Source organism: Trachinotus anak, unplaced genomic scaffold (genome assembly GCF_046630095.1).
Source record: "Trachinotus anak isolate AG129_WGS33_773 ecotype Australia unplaced genomic scaffold, CSIRO_AGI_Tana_v1 ptg000004l, whole genome shotgun sequence".
In the NCBI taxonomy this organism is placed as follows: Eukaryota; Metazoa; Chordata; class Actinopteri; order Carangiformes; family Carangidae; genus Trachinotus; species Trachinotus anak.
Genome location: NW_027273855.1, coordinates 21,453,609 through 21,476,350, shown reverse-complemented (window position 1 = coordinate 21,476,350; position 22,742 = coordinate 21,453,609). Strand labels below are relative to the sequence as shown.

The following is a 22,742-nucleotide window of genomic DNA, read 5'->3' as shown; positions in this document are numbered from 1 at the left end:
AACAATGATGCTCAAACCCCTCATCTCTCTTGCAGTCTGTCTCTCTCTCTCACCCTCTATTTCCTCATTCCAGCTCAGACCATAAACATTTCACTGGGGGGGGGGGGTAAGAATCAAAGACAGATGGACATCATCAGCCCCTGACCTTCAGGCAATGCCGATTCTACATCCAATGCAATGTTTTTTTGTTGTTAAAAGTATAGTGCTACTAGTAGTGAAATAAACAGGCCGACAGACACCATAGACAGACAGATATATACACGTTATAAAACATGCAGGTCCCAATATCTTTGATGAATAGGGGTCATTGTGTTACAGCTGTTTATGCTAATTACTCCAGTTTAATGAGTTATTACTCCAGGTGTAATTCTCTCCCTCAGCCAAATAAGAAGAAGCAGGGACACTAATTTCCAGATTCATCATTTCCAGCTAACAACTTCTAAGTGTTCATCAGAGCCAAACAAGACGGCCTTATTGTAATTGGAGGGTCATTCATGGTGGATTTCATTTCATTTCATTCAGATGTATTCATCTAGTCTGCTTTTAGCACTGTTCCCTCAAGCCTCCAACTCTGTGATGTCAATATACCCAAAGTGATTGTGAGTAGGGCATCATGATGGAGATGAGAGAATTGCGGGACGTCTTCTGTTGCACAGCTAGAGCTGACTTGTCAGAAAGAGAAACTAGCAGGCCGCTGTTGGGTGCAGAAAGTCCTCTGCAGACAGATGGGACAACAGAGAGAACTAGTTTTGTTCCTTACCTATTTTCTTCTCTTATGGATGCCAACATATGCTCAATGATTTTGTCTTCTCAACAGGGCTCACAAACAGGAGGATCACACTAAGATTGTGTTTGTCACATTTGAAGAGTGAGACCACAGGCTATACATCCTTCAGACGCCTATGGATTGGTGTTTTGTGAAAAGTTTTGCAATCATCTACATAGACAGATCACTCCTTTGAGAAGTATTCTGTGACTTACCAACCATCAGTAACTCTAACTCATGACTTTTACATTTTGTTAAACAAGTTGAACTTAGCTCAGTCAAATTATTCTAAAAGTCGTCAGAGACAGGCAGAGATATGCAGCGCTGTCATTTCCATCATCAGATTGCTAAACTATTACCAGTCCCCCATGATTACCTCAACCTATCCTTATCAGCTGAACGCTGCGTACCCATGTAACCTGCTATTCGCTGAGGGTAGATTTGTGTTTTCTTATGGAGAGGTTTCTGTAGATTTTAACCTTAATCCTATCAGCTAATGTGAAGGCACTGATCCGCGCCTGTCTTGAAGGTTATCTGTGCATGTTTCACACCCACAGGCATTCATTATTTACATAGCTGCTCCCCCGAGGCACCAGCCACCACAGGAGGTGTAGATGGGAAATCTACCTTCCAATCTGCCAGCGACACATCCATATCTATACTGCATGGCTCACTGACTTAGGAGGATGCAGTGTCAGGATTATCATCCGTTCCCTGGAAACTTCATCATCATCGGCACCGGCAGCTTCAGCGGTGGCATCAGGCAGCCGTGTTTGCCTTTTAAATCAGGGGTTCCCCAACACTGGGGCCTCATGGGAGACATTTGTGGAGAACAACTAGGAAACAAATCAGTATGTAACAATGCTAACAGTAACAATGCTCATTAAGGGCAGGCTTGAGGATAGAGTTACCTATAGGAAGGAGACTGTCTTCCAAAGAAATACAACAAAATCTCTTGTTTCAGCAAATCCCCCCAAAACAATATGTTTTCGTCCAAGTGACAAAGCCCTCTCATGGCAATAAGAATCATGATTCTTGTCCATAGGGGTAAAGGAGGAAGTTGTATGGTGTTATTATAGAGCAGAGAGAACAAAGACCGCAGAGGGAGGAGGTGAATGAATGGAACACAAAAAAATGTCAGACTTTAAACATGTGGGATTGTTTGTTTACAGTTTACTACCTCCACTCAATGTTGGTTTTCTTTTCATTCAGTTTCCTAACCTTAACCAAACGGTTATCCCTGTAACCATGACGACAAAGGTAAGCTGAGCTGAACAAAGTAGTCATTTATGTCTAGAAACTGATCTTTCCAGATTTCTAATCTAACCTTAAACCACAGCATTGTCAGATCATAAAACTGATTAATTATTCTAAAAGAAGGTATGGATGAACAATGTCCTGTCGACAGTGGTATCACAACAGAAAGTGCTTGTATGTGTTGTTGTTCATAGACAAAAAACAAATTCTATTATAAAATTCAGAGGCCTTGTAGATAGGAAGGGGCGTAACTTATAACATTAAACTAAACAAAATTCTGATCATGTTTCATGGGCTCTGAATTCAAATAATTTGTGGACGTTAAACAGCATCAGGCTATTCATCTCCAGGAGAGAGGAACAGACTGAGAGGATTTCAGTGGCAGTGTTTTGAATGCAATATATGCTAATAATGCTTGTGTGGTTAATGTCTAAATCAGTCATTCATCTAGCATCCACACAGCCATGTGGAGTAAGATAAATGTAACAGCAGTTGGATGCAGCAATTTCACCGCCTTATCACATAACCCCCTGGATAATTAATTCTAATGACACTTTAATTCTGCAACACCCATCACGATAAACATCAATGCACAAACTAACTCATATGAATGTGCTATTGAGTATAACGCTGACCTTTCCGGACCCTCTGGACCTCTGAAGACGTCTGTGAAAAACATCCTGAACACTCATGCAAGCCCTGTCAGTGTGCAGGCTGATTTGATATAAGCGTGACAGGGGTATTTATAGAGCACTATAGAGCCCCGCTCTCCCCTCCTTTCTACACCATGAGCCCATTCCAGCCCAGACACTATTGGCAACCCTGCTCACTCACTGGAAAAGCCATCATGTCAGCACACTGGCAGTTGATAGCATGTTGTGCTAACAGGTTTGGGGGTCCACTAGAAGGAGCTCAATTCATTATGCAGTGACAATATACATCCCTTCTTTGATGCCTTATTGCACACCACACAGACAATCTGTATTAAAAGGTCACCGTTTCTTTTTTCAATCTAATACAGACATTAGCTTTTGCCACAGTCTGATATCTTAAGCTTCCATCAGCAAACTTGTGATTATTAGCTTATACACAGTGATGCAATCTTGAGAAACATTGAAAAAGTAGTGCAGAAAGTATTACATTTATGCAAATTTTGTTGGGGCCTCCTTGCAGTTTAAATCAAAAAAATTTCAGATATATCTGTGAGGGCCTCATGGTGTGAAATGTCCACACATTTATTATGGAGCGGAACTTGATTTAAGTGACTGGTGTGTGTGTGTGTGTGTGTGTGTGTGTGTGTGTGTGTGTGTGTGTGTGTGTGTGTGTGTGTGGCATTAATTACAGCACGCTCGACATATTAAAAATGCATCACAACATTCAGACATTAGATTAGATTATCGTGCGATTTGTGATCCGTGAATGCACTGGACCAAAAATACACTTCAACATTTCAATGCACTACAAAAATGATGCTGTACTGGGTGTCAAAAAAAAAAAAATTTCAAGGACTTAAAAATGATTTTATTCCTGCTAGTATGTGGCAACCTAGCTGGAGTAACAGCATGGTTAGTCTTGGCATTATCTCACAGTGTAAACATTGACTGTGATGTTGATAGGGTCACTTATGACATTAGCTTTTAAAATACTTATTTATGTAGAAAGCCTAAAAGGAAAGGGAGAAAACAAAGATTAGGTAAGTAAGTACTAAATAAATAAATGCAATTTATTAAATTTGTCTTTAATAATCCAGTGAACAATTAATTCAAAAGGAGATTTGTAGTCAGGAGGTAATCAAAGGCGATTTAAGCACCACAGACCATTAGCAACGCGGCTTATTCAGCCACACCTATTCAAATGCAGCATGTTTATTCTAACAAGCATTGGTTCAAAGAGCCAAGGACACCGGGAAACCCGTCGTCACGTCCCTGGATTTGGCCATTAAGATCAGCACATCATCAGCCACTACAGCAGGGAGAACAAGATAAATCCAATAAATAAGTTACAACACCCCAAGCAGATGTTTACATAAACATCATGTACAAATACATAATGTATTGCCCAGTGCCCTCACTGCTCCAACAGAATTCTCCATTAGGTTTCCAGGTGTTCCTTTATAGTGCAGCGATACACTGCTTTGATCAGCCTATCAGAACAATTCCCTCTTTCATCTTGGGAAATATGATTTGGTTAAAGGGAGATTTTGGATCAAGGTTCTGCCGGAGCCTGAGCACGTCCCTCCCTGTTGTTTAGTATTCATGCTGAGCATGGTAATCTGGTGTTGCTTTACTAAAAGTCATCGGCAACATCAATTTCTTATTAATACAGAGTGCAAATATCCGAGAGGAGGGAGCTGAGCCTGAGAAAAACAGCAGAGTGAAGTCTGGCGGAAAAAGTGGAAAGAAAAAAATACAGGGAGAAATGGAAAATATGAATTTAAACTTGCTGTTCTCTAATTTCAAAGTTTTCACTTATTACTGTTCAAGAATACGATGCTCTTTTTTCCTTTGTTGTAGGCATATCTAATGATATTTCACAAATTCATCTGAGAGAGGTTTGGCAAATGAATGACTGCAGGGCTAACTTTAACTATTACTCACACCATCAAAACAAATCCAGCATTTCAAAAAAAAACTGTCAGACACTAAAAAGGAATATAATGGTGTTGTTCACTTATTATTCAGTTACTCGAGTTTAAGAACTAAAGCAAGCTTTCGGGTGTTACACCTGCCAGTAACAGTCTTAGCAAAAATCTATAGTTTGCTCTTGTAAATGAAAGCAATTTCCCTCTGCCAACAACAGTGGTTTAAGCACTTGTGTTGATTCAAGAGGCTATGACTGGAAACCCTGTGGCAATACAACGTGAAAGAACTGAGCACGACAAACATAAATGTACAGTTTAGAAAATCAGTCTAATATAGGACAAACTGCTGCCTGAGAGGGTTTCCTTATCTTCAAGCAGAGTGGGATATATTGTGTCTGTCTAAGAGGAGGAAGTTTGGTCCTGAGATAAGAAAGGCCAATCAAAAGCCAGGAGATGAAAGGTTTGATTCTCAGTACACGCTGCTTGTATTTTTGCAGAGAGCAGCTGCACCGGTGTTACATTAGCTGTAACGTCTGTCAAGCAGAGCTGAACCACAAACTTGCACAGTGGCTGACCTTGCAATTTGACCTTTCCGATGAAATTAGTTCTGTGTGTATGTGCTGCTTTTGTGTTGTCTGTGCAGAAAGAAGATATGAAAAGTTGAACTCCTGGTTTCTCTGCTTGATAGGGTTAATAAAGTTCTATTCCCCTTTATTCTTTACTTTCTGCAGAGCACATCAATCTAACTTGGCGGGCCTGACTTGGTCTGGGTGCCACTGACTAAGTACGGTCCAAGCTTAAAAGCTAAATTATTTAGCCAGCGAGTCTAGTTGATAAATGTTGGTGGTGCAGGTCAATACATTACACGGATGTGTGGACCAACCCTTTTGTAGGATTTATTATGCATTGGGAGAGATAAAGGCCATTGATTGTCTTCAACAAGGTCACAATAAGGTCTCTTTCTTCACTGAAAGGGGTCTATCTCTTGTCTCACGAGCAACAACTTTAGGCCACCATTTGGCGATACCACACAATGAGGTTAATCAAATCTGTGGGAAAAAACCATGAACTGTCTTACGTCTACCAAGGATACAGAGCGATAATGGGCTGTATTTATATGAAGGGATATCTAACTTTTACATTATTCATGGGGCTGTGGAAAATGCAATGGCAGTGCTAATATAATATTGACCTAACCCCAACACTACATGAATGGCAATAGAGGCGCGGCTTAACCCACCCACACACACACACACACACACACACACACACACAAACACACACACAGACACACACATACACACTTTGTGGAAAGTCTTACTGGAACATATCTCTTCTTCTTATGATCAATTCACATACTTTACATGATACTTGGAAACTTAATACAGTAGACTGTCTTCTTAAAGGTCACAGGAGTGACTGGACACAGAGAGAAACTGTTCTGTACACACACACACACACACACGCACGCACGCACGCACACACACACACACACACACACACACACACACACACACACACACACACACAAAAACACCCTTTATCATCACACATCAAGGCCGTACAAAGAGATTGTTTTCAGTCAAGAAATACTCAGGAGGGAGTTTTCTCTCTTTATTTGCTGTTCTGAGTGGGTGGACAAGAATAAATGGAAATAAAATAGTGCTTGAATGGATTAATGGTTTATCAACCAGCATTTAATGAAGATGTGTGTACGGCCGACTTTATTGTAAAGCATAATCATCTCTCAAAGATAGCAGTAAAGCAGCAAAGTACAGGATTAAGTCAAGTTCAGATTTACGTTTAAAGATTTTTTTTTTTAAGCCTGGAGACACATAAAAAGCATGTGAAAAAAAATTGTCGCAAGGAAACAAACATAATCATCAATCACTTTTCAGTCAACCAGCAGGGGAAACTGTCTTCCAATTTGAATAGGGGGAAGAGGAAGGAGGAAAAATATTGAAGTGATGAAAGTGTGACTGTAAATTCCACTGATCTAAATGAACAAATGTATGCCTTCAGTAAAGCAAGTTGGCAAGAACAAATATTGTAAGGCAATGACAGTGTGCTGTGCATCAATCCATCCATCCCGACCTCCTCCTATTCCCTGCAACTTCTGTGCACTTTCCTGCAGTGGAGCTAAGTATTGGTGCCGTGCCCGAGTCATACTGAAAAATAATTACATATAAACATTCAGGCCACAAATATATCTCAGCCTACTTTACCATTATAAATTTGCGATTGGGATGTTTTGTCTCAGAGTGTCACGCATCATTGGCTTCACATAATATAACCCAAGAGTCACTACGTGTAATGCAGGAAAAACAATTTGCCAGCTTGTCTTATTGAGAAAGTCAACATGTCATGGGAGAATCACAGCTGAGCTGGAGCATTTATGCCTCCGGTCCAGAGGAGATTTCTAAGCATTTTCATTGTTAGATACCATCAAAGCATTTTCACCCCTTTCTACTTATAGTATATAAACATGACTTTGAAAAATATCCTGCAGTGGGAGAACAGCAGAGCCACTGTGGGTCCATGTTGCCTCATCAACAGAGATTTCAAAAGGCAGTGCAGAATTTCAATGGTGCTTCAAGGTTCTGCTAAAGGACAGGCTGGGGGAGTGGAAGGAAGGGGAGGGGAGGAGGAGGTTGTTATGGACTCTCGTAATAAACTGTGTTGACACTTCAACCTTTTAGGCTCAAGCTGGAGAGCAAACGCTGCTGTCTTTCAACCAAAATCAACACCAATCAGTGCGATGGGGGGGGGGCGGGGTCAAACAACAATCGCACATAACTGTGCTGCATAAAGCTACAACTATTATAAAGCTGCAGCTATTCTGATCCATAAACTGTCTCAAAAAATGGAGACAGAAAATCCAATTATGACAAAGACAAACCTTCAGTATAAAAGACCAAAGATGAAAAGATGAAAAAGCAGCTCAGTCTCACTGGTCAGAAAAGGTACAAAAAGCCACAGCTAAGCAAATGCAAGCCAGAGTGCTTGGTCAGACACATTGGCTATCTGTAATGTACATTCATTCAAATACATTTCAGGTTCAGTGCTTTACAAGCTCTGAAATATAAGGGATTAAACAAGCTGCATATCTTGAAGTACTGCACTGGAAATATTTAGCGTAAAAATTGTGTCAATGTAAATTTTTTTTAATTAAAACTCTTTCATATCAATTGAAAGGTTTATGCCATCTCTTCAAAGCTGTTCCTATTCTTTCCCTCTTTACTTTAAATCATATACTACAATTTGTACTATTGCTCCACTTTGTAGCACCTGCTACTGAGTAAATCAAAATCAACTCCCCTGCAGTAACTCCATAGGCTGCACAGATCACTCACAGGAGATAATATATACCTCACTCTGCTGTTACCCATCATTTCAGTGTCCACTTTCTTCAACATTTAGTATAATTCATTCCTCACTGCAAAACTACACTTTGTCCTCAATTTATTTACTACATGTACAGCTTTATTACATGTACAGTTATTCTAGAAATAATTTCTAGGCAGGATTTGAGAGACTGCTGCAGAGAAGCTAGAGACCAGAACAAAACGGAGGGAAGAGCACAAGGTGGATTTTGTCGTTCCTGTTCTAACTATGACTTCAAAGAAGAGAGGATTGTTGAAAACTAACAGAATAAGTGACCTATCACTTTAAACAAGTGTTAAAAGACAAACCTACTGAGACTTCCTTACTCTGCAACTCCATCCTTGCTAAAAAGGTTTTTAAGAACTTGCTCAGTCCTGGATCTGGGACCTGTGGGATGGATCATTATGTCCTTGTCAGCTTTATTTTTCAAATTCAGCCAGTTTTACTGATGTGTAAACATCTCAAAGAGAAAAGGGACTTCACATACTGCCCAGATGAACAAAAACCTCAAGGACACCCAGCCAAAAGGACGTCTGAATCCTGCTGGACCAGAGTCCTATGAGCTGCCTGAATTGGCAGCTTTAATAAGAAAAAACAATGAACTTATGGGGAATAACCTTTGGTACTGTGATTTACTGAAATACATATAGGTAAACCAAAAGGTCAGCGCGACCTATGCTGGAGTATTGTTACAAATTAAGATGTATTTCCATACCATTGATAAAAAAGTCAAACCCTTAAGTTATACATTTTGAATTTGTACGCCTGCAGGTGCAGATGTGTAAACCAGAAGAACACAGTTTTAAAATTTTAAGGTTGATGATTTCGTATTTCACTTCAGCATTTTGTTTCCTTCGGGATATTAATTAAAAATAGGACATATTGGATCTGCAGGGAAATTTCTAGAAACAAGACTCAACTCAGATTCTTATTTGAAGATTTGAGGCTTGGCTCATAAGAATCTGTGATTAGACACAAACACCTTGTTCGTTAGTCACCCATGCTTCGGGAATAGCTGGGTTTTAAACAAGAAAAAATGACAGCCCAGTCAGCTGTGCATCCACAGTTGTGTCAACCTGCCAAATGCTCAGGTTCCTCGTCTGCAAATTTTATAAATGCTTAACACATGCAGAGGGAGAGCTAAAAATAAAAAAATATGAGATGGATCGAGTGTGACTCCATTAAACACAGGTTTCCCCAAAACTGGGAGGAATTGCAGCCATCAGCTTAACAGCCTCTTTGTTTTGCAAAAAAAAAAAAAAAGATCATTAAAGACATTAAAGAATGGATAAACGCAAGAAAATGCTTGCATTTTTTAAGACCATCCCTGCTGCAAACAAGGTCAATGATAGCCCTAGTTCTAGTTCCCCGCCTTTGACAATGAGAAAGGGTTTAATCAGATGAAGGCCTAATACAGCAGGGCTACAGAGGCACTGCAATGCCTGGAGCCGTCCATCAGATAGAAAAGGGCATGATGGGCTGGGATCCAAACAGGCCCACAGAGAATCCCAGCCTGCTGTTGTTGCTGGCTCTTCATTCTCAAGGACCTTTAGAGATCAAAGACCAACACACAACAAGAGAGACAGCAAGAGAGAGACGGAGATAAAGAGAGATGGACCAAAGAAAGTGAGTAGGGTAAGCAGGAAGGATGCCATGAATCAGAAGAACCCATGTGGCCTTCCACTGATTACCCAAACGCCAGGCCTCCTACTGAGTCCAAAGAACAGTCAAAGGGATTTCCTGAAGAACGTCTGTGAATCATCCACTCTGTGTCAGGGCAACCTCCTCCATCCGGTGCCAGATGAAGTATCTTCCGACCGAAACTCCATCCTAACATGTTATATTTTGTAGCGTGGAGACGATGTGCTCTTTTGATACTCTAAAAAAAGATCCTTGTTCCTCTGAGGAATAGTTGAAGTAGTCTCTCTCTCTCTGCTTTCACTCTCTCAACAAAAATAAAAAGATACATGGTGTTCTTCTGCCGGCCAGCGCTGTTGTTTAACCTTGGTGAAATACAAAATGGGACAAGCAGTAGAGCCGAACAAATACTAAGCTACATGAAGCGTTACGAAACAACTTAGAACATCTAAAAATGGACAACAAAAATACAACTGAAAGGGCAAGCCTCACAAATATGAACTCAGCCCGAGCTCAGCTCGGCAAAGGCACAATTTTATTGTAGATTTCCACAAGGAGTTCAGCCGAGATCATGTTTGTTCAGAAGGATCTACTCGATCAGAACTATAGAGGATTGATGTTGTGTGCTTAAAATGTATGTGCAATAACTACAGGGGATGGAAAAAGTTACCAGGAACATCATGCGATATAGTGCAATGCAATCAAAAACTATAGCCTTAAATACAGTAAAAATACAATAAAACCAACTGTAGCTCTATAATAAAAAACTTGTTTACAACATCTATAGAGAATGATTAAAATATTGAAACTCTCTGATCCAGATCTGATCCTTGAAAACCACGAGCTTTCCCTAACCTTAAACAAATGGCAATTTTTTGCCTAAACCTAACCACAGACGGGATTATGTTTGTGAACTCCGGTCTCTGGTGTGACAGGTGTGTGCTTTGCACGCCCACCATCCACCTCCTTGCAAATCTGCTTCTGTTAATAAATGTGCAGCTTTATTCATGGTGATCATGTTAAAGAATGTTTTGTTTGTGGCAAGAAAAATAAAAGATTTCAGAATTTTTATTATTATTCTTTACAAATAAAGCATTCCAAACAATGAGTTAATAAAGCCGATGTCAAGAAAACACAAGAGTTAATTAACAGAACATTAATCTTAGGTGTGACATCACCACTTATCCTGAAGTACATACCAGTACAATATACAGTATAACCAGTAATGAAAAAGGGAAATACAATATGTGTGTGTGTATTGTGGGGTCTTTGTAACACATCTCTGCAAATGTGTGATGTCAGTGTTTTCAAACACCTTCACAAACTAATGCTAGAATTATAGGCGCCACCTTAGTCGTCACAGTGCGAGGCTCTTTTGGAGCAAAGCGGCTCTTTCCTGCACTGACAGCACTGAGTGTGAGGAGATGTCTGACTGATAAGGAGGTGCAAAGCTTGTAACTACGGGGGGGGGGTTACCAATAGAAAGAAGACCAGAGAGGAGTTAACGTCATCTATTATTTTTCAAAGAATGAGGGAAAGGGTGTCTCTAAGTGCAGCACAGTCACTATATGTTTCTATGGCAAACACACAACTATCGCCACAACAGTGTGCCATCTGTACAGTCTGGTACTTGTTCAATTGTTCACATTGCTGCCTTTTTATGGTCGAGGTAGAAAACTTTATTCCCCACATAGATTACTTCACCTGCAGCACACAGCAGAACATCAAACTGCATCCTGTTCTTCGCTCGCATCGTTTTCTAAGATGTGATGTCAGCCTGAAAAATTTGATTGTACAGGCGGCGGTCCCACAGCATTAAGCACACTCGCTGAACAATATAGCACTGGTCATGAACAATATGTTATCTGAAGTAATATGCATAATTCAGAATAGAGTAATTTTATAGCTTACCAGTTGCACAAGCAGCCTTCTTGTAAGCTGCAATCTCCTGACACACTTCTGACAGCACTTTTTTTTGTATTCCACAGGGTACAAACGACAAGAGTAGAGCTGGCATTAATTTTGTTTGCAATCTCTTTCCATGCATCTTTTTTGTCTGCTCTTGTCACTTGGCACTCTTGTGGTACTAAATTTCCCTTTTATTATATGTTTTCTCTGATGTGTCTCCTCTGTGAGCAGCAGATTTTCCTCCAAGCTCCAGTTTGGTTTTCTTTTTGTTTCCATTTTGGCCAATTTGCTATAATTTCCTCTGTATTTAAATGGTTAGTGGCTGTTTGTTGTTAATTTCATATCAGTTAATTGCTGCTGGAGATTAAAAAAAAAAAATCATACAAATTATGTTCTTTTCATACATATTTTGTCTGAATATCTTATTGTATATTAAAGTTATTTATTTAAAGAATGAACAAAGTTCCTGTTTAAAGAAAAGATCGAACAATTTCCTTGGCGAAGAAAGTTTATATAGATACACCAGTGAATCAAAACACACACAAGTCAATGAAAGTCAAAGAACACCGTTCCCTCAAAATGTTATTTTTATGGGCAACCTCTCCACAAGGTGACGAGTTTTTTAGCTCCAGCACAGCGAGTAGAAAAATATATGATATCATATACAAAGAAAACCTATCAGTTTGCAAATACGCACTTAAAAGTTCCAGGAGGCTACTTAGATTACAGACAGGATCATGGCAGCAAATACGATAATACTCCTGCCATTCAATCCCATTCATGGCTGGCAGAACAGAGGTATTCACTCATATGAACATCTACTGTATAAAGAACAATATAACAGGTTATTGAAGCATATACGCGCACATCAAATGCAGAACTCATTTTCCTTTATCTAGTAAATAAAGTTAAACTCCATTACAAAATGGTTCCGCACAGAAAAATCCTGACCCAGCAATTCAGAGAGAAAGTTAGAAATCTTTCCGTCTCTACCTGAATAGCTTTGCAGCTCAGTGAACACATGAGGGAAAAGGGAGACAGAAGATAAGAGTAAAGGAGGGAAACCAGAGGAAGAGAGAGCTGGAAAGAAATCAAAGACACAAGCTGGGTTCAATTTAGAGGCTTCCCACAGGAGGTGGAGTGACCTGTATCTGCTACAATAGAGGTCATGCAATTTTGAGTGGATACCCCTGCCTTCAGATGATACTGAGGACCCCTGCCTTGATGTGCGCATCCAGAGGAAAAAGCAAAGGGTCCCTATAGCATGCAGGACTCCCTGAATGACCTGACTGGTGGGTTCCTATTACGACTGCCTCGCTACACCGTAGCCTTGCAATTGACACTTCACAGTAAGCCACAACGCTAGCAATCAGTAAAGCTATCAAACTCACAGGAAGTTACTATGAAGTCAGCCATCCAAAGAAACTCCACCAATTCCTTATCTTTCTGTTTTCTGCTTTCATGAGCCAAAAGTGATGAAAAAAGCACCATGAAATATATTTAGTAAACTGGAATTGAGTGGAAATGACAGTAGATGAAAGTATATGATCACTCCACACAGACTCCACATAGGCATAGATTAGCCTGGTTGTTCCTATTAAAAACACTTTGAAAAGAAATGGTGAAAACTTGTCATTCTGCAAACACTGGGGCTGAATAACTGCGCTCTCTGAGCAGCCAGAATAAATTGTGCAGGCATTTTGCCATCTAAATCTCAACCTGAGTGGTTCAATGAAGAGCTGATATAAATAAAACCTGAACCCTGGTTAAAAAAGATCCCCACGGGATGCACTGCACATGCTCCATTCAGTGACAAGCTCTCGGTACCTGTTACTGAAGAAACACCACGTGGCTCCAACCCAGAAAATAAATATGAAAAACAAACAAACACATAAACAAATAAACAGATAGACGGACAAACATGACCTTTAATTTCCAATGATTGCCCCACAGAAGCTAATGAACATTTCTGTAAACATTTGCAGTTGGTGGGAGTCATTTTAATTACTTTCCACGGAAAAAAGCCATGCATGGCAAGGAGCTGAAATGAAGATAAACATTTAATCAAGCATGACCTTGTGTTCGATTAGGTGAACTCTCTGAGCACTGATGTCCATGAAAACAACACTGACCGCCCAGGTTTGGCAGTGTAATGACAGAAATGTATCATGATTGGCAATAAAGAGTCAAATAACTGGTACCTGGTAAATTGACCGGGGTAGTCAAATCTCTCTAATACGAGTCATACTAATCCATAGGAGAAAGTTTTTATCCAGCCAGTGTTTTAATGAGGTCAGGGTATTCTATAGGGGATGCATCAGCTTTAGCACCAGGAATTTCAAACCAAAGTCTTAGGCCTGCAGCGCACTCCACGCAAACTCTAATTTGTTTTGTTTGTAAAAAGCTGGGCTGGAGTTGAATACAGTGCTATGAATATGCTCACTACAACTTGAGGTCTGTCTATTTAATAACACACACACCTAACGGAGGAGGTTGCACCGGGTTTCCTGCTGTAGTTTTTGTTTTTCTTCAGTGGAGGTGCTTCACCTATAGTCTGAAATAAAGGGTGCCTCGGCTAATGCCAGAAGGAATAATTGTGTTTTTATGTAGTATAATGTAAGACTTATTAAGCTTCAGGGGAAACTGAGCTAAGGCCATTTATTTAATGTCATCTAGCAGCTGCATTGATAACGAGATGAGTTATCTTATTCAGCTCAACACCATATGTTTGCTTTGCAGTAAACAGCACAGCATCTCACTGCCTGGTTTAAAGTTTATATTGACCGGCTGGACTTGTATTCATCAGTGAGTGGGTGTGATTAGACACAGGGCAACACTCACCACCTCTGCTAACCAGTTTCTTGGAGGAAACCAAAGCTGGAGGAGACATTGTCAGAAGAAAACATGGCTTATATCAAAAAAAAAAAAAGAAAAAAAAAAAAAAAAAGAAAAAAGCTAAGTCACATTAATTTTTTCTTACCATTTTCTGGTAATCATGAAATAGGTTTGACCAATAAACATGCCTGATAACTACAACAAGCTCAGCTGACCAGCCTACACATATACCACAGTAAATAAAGTCAAAAGTGAAGCTTGGTTTTGATCACAAACCTGACGCACTGCCGACACACACACAAGTATACCACATTTAATGTAGTTCTCGAGAATACAAATGGACTGAGAAAAGCGTAGCACTGGATGGTTGTGGCATAGAGATACCACTGTGAGCAGAAATCAGGTAGTGTTCACTAACTCATTGTAAAATACCTCTATTTCACACATGAGACACAGAGCCATTGTTGTCATCCTTTCATATCTTAAATTAAAACATTTCGGTTCAAAAAAGAACAAATGAAGGAATAAAAAATATTCATTTTCCCTCTGTAATTGTATTCAAGGGAGTGTATTGTTGTGTAAAATCGTAGCAGCAGGATTCGAGATAGCACAGTGGCGTGGAGCAGGTTAACACAGATTATTATTTTAGAGAGAGCTAAGGAGTGAATGATTAAACTGCACTGCATCCAATTGTGCTTGTCATTATAGCACTTATCTTGTAGTGTTACTGACAGTTTTTCTCTCTCAGGTTTATCCGATCTCCCCTTTAATTTCATTTGGTTGTGGTTTTTGATCACTTCTTCTCCACCTGCCCCCCCCCTCCCGGTGAGTCAACTAAGTGCTTCTATTGGTGCTCCTGCCCTGTCCTGAGCGGTGGCATATTGCATGTAGGCACCGTGCTGTGCTGCTGCTGGCGGTGGCGTGAGGCAGAGAGGATTATTCCTGACGACAGGGGCATTAAATGTGTAGCAGGCCGGTGGAGGCCTGAGCTGATGCTCTCTTGTCTGTTTTGGTTCAGCACCAGTTCAGAAGCAGTCCCCTCTAAGCTGAGTGGGAGCTCACAGTACTCAGAGCGTTGTGCCTTTCATTAAAGGCTGTGGGTGTCACACCAGCTTAGGCCCAGCATCCTCCCTCAACCAAGGCTTCATGCTGTACTCCTTTGCCTCTGCTTTTTAAGACTGAGTGACTAGGAATATAGTCACTTCCCCAAAACTGGCAAATTTTCTGTTTGTCAATGCTTTATAATGTAACACATTTGGGCCGCATGTTAAAAGTCAGCAAGGTTTATGTCTACAAGGAGGCTAACACTGAGGGGTCTAATCCAGCACGTTGCAGCAGGGAAAATATTGCTCGCTCTTGTCCTCAAGACTCCAGTGGCAAGTCATAAAAGCTGTCATTCAAACTGCATGCCCACAAGAGCTGCTACAGAAGTACATAGTTAAGGGGCAAACTCAAACTGAATAGCAGAAAAGTCAAGCCAAACTAAAATCAGCTCCTTTCTTTGACTGGTAGTTTCTCAACGGGTGATACGCTTGCTTTGAATCTTATAATAATACACAGCCAGAATCACAGCTGTAAAGTGAACCGAAGACCGAGACGTCCATCTTGAAAACAGCATCGGTAGAATCGCAATTCTCCAGCACATCTCGAGTCCTGTAAACCTTCATGCCAGCGTAACCAAACATCAGGCCGACTCCGTTTGATCTTGAAGGGGATATAAGCCTAAAGCCCCTCCTGTGTGAGATGTCTTTCTTAAAAAAGATTCTAATCTCAACCGAAATGTCTAGCAAAATAGAGGTCACCGTGCCAGAGCACCAAGCAGACAATTGCGGCCGGCTGCAGACCTGAGAGGAATTTTGTGAGGATGTGTCTCACCTGAGCAACACAGCGACATCAATGGCAAACAAGGTAAATATAGACTTCGGGTAGTATTTCTATTTTCCTGTGCAAACCCACTATTAAGTGGAGTATCACTTTAACAGATGAGAAATCACAGAAATGTCACTATTATCTCTACATAAAAATGTTATTCCAATCACAGCCTCCCTTTGTATTTCTTTCAATAATACCTTGTTTTTTTTCTCCACTACACTTGCTAAGTAAATTCTCAAGCACTGCCAGGTGCTTCTCTCCCATTGATAATTTGAAGGCTGATACCATATCCGTAACCTTGCACGCTGCTCATGATTCAATGATGAGAGCACCATTCAACCTTCTAAACTCCCATCCTCTCCCTTGAATTTTGATTCAATTGGTTTATCTAATTTTCCAGTAAATGCTTGAAATGTATTCCTGCACACCCCCATCTCATGAAACTACACAGAGGAATCGTGAGAATGAGATAGAAATGAATAGTTCTGCATTAGCTTCACTTCACCTCACCGGCAACACCACCACCCCCACCCGCTCTCCTTCCAGATTAAAGTTTCCACGCAGCAAGTTGTATCCTCAATCACCAAAAGTAAAATGAAGTGTGTACCTCTTCTGAATGAAACTGAAACAGAATTATCCCAGATTTGAACAAGTAATGTACAACTGCAAAAAAAAAAAAAAAAAAAAAAGTGGGTGGAAGGAGGAGAAGAAGAGTTGACACCTTATGAATATTCCTTCATACAGTTCGTGCAGCTTTGCAGTCAAGTCAGAAATACAGAGAATGTCTTCTTGGAGATCCAATGCATATATGAATGTGCACAAATAATAGATAGATACATAATAACCTGGCAGCAGAGACGAGAGATAGCTGTCAGTGTAAGCTGATTTATTATAAAGCCAAATAAAGACTTGCAAGCTGTTGTGTAAGTGCCCTCTTCATAACAGTGCAAATTGTAGCTGGAGGCATCACCTAAGTTAACATAATCAATCAGTTAGTGTTTAAGGGTTAGGGTTAGTCCCAAGCCCAGTTGTTAACTTTCCCACAGAACAACATTACTTACATGCAACAGAAAGCAATTCCTGAGTAAAAGCCCCCTGATGTTAGCTATTCTGCAAATAGCAGTAGATCTGTTCATAATAGGCAATAATATGGTAAATCAATCATTAAGTGATCAGTTCCAGGCAAACAAGCAGACACTCTATTCTAGAGCATTATGTAATACAGTATAGGATGATTTCTTGGTTATCAGCTAATCTGCATTATTTTCTCAATTGAAGATTTGGTCTAAAAGATTACAAAAATAGTGAAATATGCCCTCTGCAGTTTCATAGGTGACATCATCAAATGCCTTGTTTTGAGTCTAAGATGATCAAAATAGTTTGCTGATTGATTTTCTGCCAGTGAACTAATAGATTACGCCAATATGTCTGCTATGTTACATAACAATAATAGCTTTCAAATATACAGTAGGGAAAGAGTAAATGTAAAGAATAAGTAAAGAATAAATGTTGCTATGGAAGAAAAGTAGTGATGGTATATGTCACACGATCAATTTCCCTTTTGCTCAAATGAACATTAGCAGCTCTGACTTAGCAGACTACTGAGATTCTTTAAATCTAAAAGGTGGGAAATTAGTGCATTGAGCATGCTGAGCTAGTGCCAGAAATATGCATAGAATTGATGAGGTGTCACTTTCACTAAGAGTCACACTATTGCAACGACAAGAGGCTCTCTGATCCCTCCCTCCCTGCCTGTCTGCCACCAATGAGACACAAACACTCTGATTTGCATGGTCTGCACAAAAACGAAACGTCCTTGATTTTAGGAAAGGTTGCCTTGCTCTCTCCAACCCCGGAAAACACTATTGGCATTCATACTGCAACACCACTGGAACCATCTTTTTTTTCTTTTTCCTCATTTTTTCCAATATCCTATCAGCACACCAAACATCCACTGAAAAATCTGCAGCCCAGGAACACAACATGGTGTTTCTCCTGAAATATGCCTGCTATGATTTCATTTGGTAAGAAATGACAAGACATGCTAACGAGTGTGGCCGACAGCATTTATCCCCAGCAAATGCTTAGACTTACATTTTGAGATCAATTTCATAGCCGTGTTAATTAATTTAGACTGCTAGCAGCACAATGCAGGTCAAATAGGGCAAACAAGTTACAACATCAGCCAATTAGAAACACATGAGCGTTATACTTTTTTTTTTTTCACAACTAGGGCAGGGCTGGTGCAAAAAGATGTGACAGATGGAGCCATGAATGGAGACCGCAAGTGATGTACAGTAAAAGAAGCTATGGGTATTTCCTGCTGTATCAGTCACCACTGTAATTTTGTCTATTTCTACACATCCACGTCTTAACCGCAGATAAATGAATCCCTTCAGCTATCGTCTAAAATATATTGAATACACAAAGTGGGTGTAAAATAATATTGAACTGTATGTCAATGACAGATTGTGTTTTTGAATATCCTGTTCCTTAGAAACGAGCCTGTCTGGTGCCTTATCATCTGGTTGTTTTTCAGTCAATTAACTTTCATCACTGCAGATGACTATATTTATATGGTCACAATTTGTTAATCAAAAGCATGGATGGTTGATTTTTGCATATTGGTTTTAAGATTTGTCATGGAGTGTATTTAGGTCTAATTACTATCAGTTATTCTCTGAAAAGAAGAAGCAGTTTTTTTCCCCCTCATCTATCAGTAGTGGAAATGAAAGAGATAAATTTATCAACCTGTCCCCAGAGAGAAGGGCCAGGTTGGCAAATGAGTTCTGAGGCAAATGAAGTAACGTAAGTAGCTGGTAGGGAAATACAATATAACAATTCAGCATATGATGGTCAATGCAAATAAATAACCCGAATGCAAATCAATTATTATGTTTATACTGTATCGTGAAGATTGTTTAAAAAACATATTCATTTTATTTGTTCTGCACTTCTGACTTCATGGAGAGAAAAGTCCCTCTCTTGTAGTGTATTTAGAAAATCTGACAAAACAGCAGGTGAGCAGATGTGTGTCTACCACATCCCTGCAGTAGACCAAGATTTACACAGCGGTACCGGATGCAGCAGTTCACTTTGTCAAGAGACTCCAATAAGGTACATTCCTTTATGAACACTGCAAACATCAAACAAGACATTAAGGAAATAATTAAGTGCTAAAAAAAACATTTAAATATCTCTCATCTGTGGCATCTTCCCACCAAAGCAAACAATGTTTGGGTTTGATTTTCAAGAGAGAAAATATAAAGTGGTGCGTCACCTTCTCTAATGTGATGCAAATATGAAATGCAAGACACCTAGAGCTTTCACAGCACCAGTGTTAAATGCTGTTTACGTTAACATGGAGAGGCCCTTGTGATGCTTGCTAAATACAGCACGAGTGAAGTCTCATTGAATAAGACTCAACGTGCAATTGACATTAACCTTTGATTTGTGCCAGACTGAGTTCCCCTGCAGAATGAGAACTGGCAAATCCATTTGAAACATAAACACGAGGATAGAGGGAGAAAATGTTTTTTTCTGTTATGTGGTTTATTCTTGTATTTGACCTCAGAACATACTGTGTCACAATTTAAGGTCAGGCTGTCCGTGCAGAGCACGGATGGCAGTAAATTTTGTATGACAGAGGAAGCTTTGGGCCCATTAAGATAATCTATTTTAAAATAATTTCACTGAAATTATTGCAAAGGTGATGTTCAAGGAAATGTTTCTTAAGTTGCAGTGTAAATATCAGATATAATAAATATGAAATATTATGAGAATTGTGAATATAAAAACTAATTAATCCTGTAAAACCTTTCATACAGTTAAAACAAGCGTGATGAATTGTCCAGTAGCTGTAATCTGATCTATATTACTAAACGTAAAATATTTAAGTACATTCCACGTGTCACATGGTAACAAGTTCACTGTTATCATGTGACATATCTAAATATGTGGCCTGTGTAGGAGATGTGATTGAAAGAGGTTATATTCTGGTGGACTGGAGGACCTCGTGGAAAGGTGTCAGGTAGCCTTGAACACAGTTGACATGACTTACAAATCTGCCTGAAAAAGGCCCCAGAGAGGCAGCGTGTCGTTTGGGTGTGCACCTTTGTAAGGAGATGTACTGAGACGAAAGTGGTACGATAAGGAGCCGTGGCCTTACCTCATTAGTGTTCCACCGGTGTCTCTCCTTTGGCAGCGAGGTGCATTTTGGTAGACATTCAAGCAGCTTCTTGGGCAGGTATATTTTCAAATGTCCATGTTCATCTACAACAAGAGCAAGACAAAACAGATTACTTAGCGCAGGCCTCATACCTTATTGACTTGCTCGTCTCCCTCTTCATCAGTCTATCAGTCTCCCTGCAGCAAAACGCTGACTGTAAAATAACTATCTCCAACTGAATTAGGAAATTAATTTAAAAACTGAGTATTGCATACATTTTATTTTGTGCTCTGCTAAATTATTTTACTGTGAAATGCATTCTATCAGGGGAGTTCGCAAGAAATTTTTCACTGTCAACTTGTAAAGGCTGTGTCTATTCATTATTTAGACACAATAAACACCCTTGAGTGATTTTATAGTGTATGGGGATTTAGTATGGGAATCTGTGTGCTGCTCACCAGAATGTGGTATATTATTAAGGGAAATAATTACAATTACCAGGCCCAATGCTTACATCATAATGCATGTTGTTCAATCCATAATTTACATTTCACAAGTATTATAAAACAGTATGGTATAAAGACGTCCTCATGCACAGATGCATTCAAATGTTCATTTCATTCCATTGCTTTCTTCCTGCGCAAATATGCAGATGGCTTAAGTGTAAACAAACTATATTTGTTTGGGGAGACAGAAACGTGTTGAATTTATAATATCATGGAGAATGCTATTAAAGTTGTAGGGTATTTCTTTTGCAGAAAATTGGATATGGGTTTATGTGGAAATTATTTTAGCAATTTACATACAAAATGAAAATCTTATAATTAACAATGATTTTAAATGCAGAAAATCTGTGATTGTCAATCACTGTGAAATGACAGAGGAACCTTTTTAGGAAGGAAAGGCTACAGTGGTATTTTGCTACTGAAAAAATCAAGCTCAGGTGCATCAACATATAGACAGTCAGTGAGGAAAAGATGTATGGTTTATTCCAAAGGGTGAATACACACTGTTATTGTGTCAGATTGTGTCATTGAGGAAATATCACCTAGAAACAGCATGCCAACAATATGAGCTTCTCTTTTCCCTGTAGCTGCCAGCAAAGTTTAGGTTGGGTGTGTGTCGTCGTGTGTGTCATCAACCCCCCCCCCCCCCCCCCCCCCCCCCCCCCCCCCACCACCACCACCACCACCACCACCACCACCCCACCACCCGCACCCACAGCGACAGTGAGCTTCTAATCTTTTGTATAAACCACGCTTCTAATGCATTTACAAATTGCAAAAATCATGCTACAACTGCAAATCTTGTATGTAGAGTTAGTTAATCCAGGTTATGTTCCAGCATGCGCAAGTCTGTTATTCAGTTTTAATGGGTGTGGATTTCATGTACATGAATTCATGGAAGGTGATGCAAAATACTGCATTTATGTGGAATGCAATTTAGCTTGAAAATAAGTCACAGCTAAGAACCAAATGTCATAGACCAAGCAGCATCCTCTTACACTGATATAACTGCAGGTTGGGATACTAAGGAGCAATGGGCACGTAAAGGAAGAGACAGAGAAAAGCCTGAATTTGAGAGCTGACTATGGATCCCTGGGGTAACTGATGTCACTGGTTGACTATAGAATAGGAGAGAAACAGTTTAACCAAAGCAAAGCACCACTTTAAAGCCAATACAAATAATCCAGTAGTGCACTTGATTATGATTCTATGATAAGAGTGTATGTACCCTGCTGTACATCACAGGGAATGAACAGAGTGCTACTGCCCGGAAACCTCAGTGAACACAGTTGGTCCACAGAGATGGAGCTGGCTTGCAGCCTCTGAGTATAACACGTAAGGTGGAACATCATTGCTCCCAAAGGAACACAGAAGATCTGTAGTATTTTCCATTTCCATCTGTAACTATAATTCTCCATGTAGTTTTATATCAGCTGCACAGGTATCTGTAATCATTCGCTATGCCCAATTAAGAATCACATACAGCATCTGCTCCTTGGTACTACCAGAGCGGTTTCACTGTCAGAACTGGAAAACACGCTGCAACTGAATGATCAGAAGGAAGCTGTTTTTACAGCAGACTTTTTTATTATGCAACAGAAACTTAAATTAAGCAAGATACTGTAGTCTTGCTTTAATGCAGAGCCACATATTTGTTATCATTCACTAAAAGGGTAAAGAAGAGCAAAGGACTTCAAAATTGAAGCCCACTCACACACAGGAAACCACACTCCATCCGCACTCAGATCGAGCGCGGGTCAGTACAAATTTTTGGCCATCTCCCATCCTACAACATGTGCTCTAAAGATTCGCTCTTTGCAACTGACA

General features: G+C 39.9%; 1 protein-coding gene across 9 annotated transcripts in view; it reads right to left on the bottom strand.

Annotated features, from left to right (window-relative positions):
* Positions 1-22,742, bottom strand: part of camta1a (calmodulin binding transcription activator 1a) — a 281,952-nt gene that overhangs the window by 247,253 nt on the left and 11,957 nt on the right. For all 9 annotated transcript variants that reach the window (XM_071476957.1, XM_071476958.1, XM_071476960.1 and 6 more), the window contains one exon: positions 20,410-20,513. In XM_071476957.1, the coding sequence (XP_071333058.1) occupies positions 20,410-20,513 (104 nt within the window). The remainder of the gene's footprint in view (positions 1-20,409; positions 20,514-22,742) is intronic.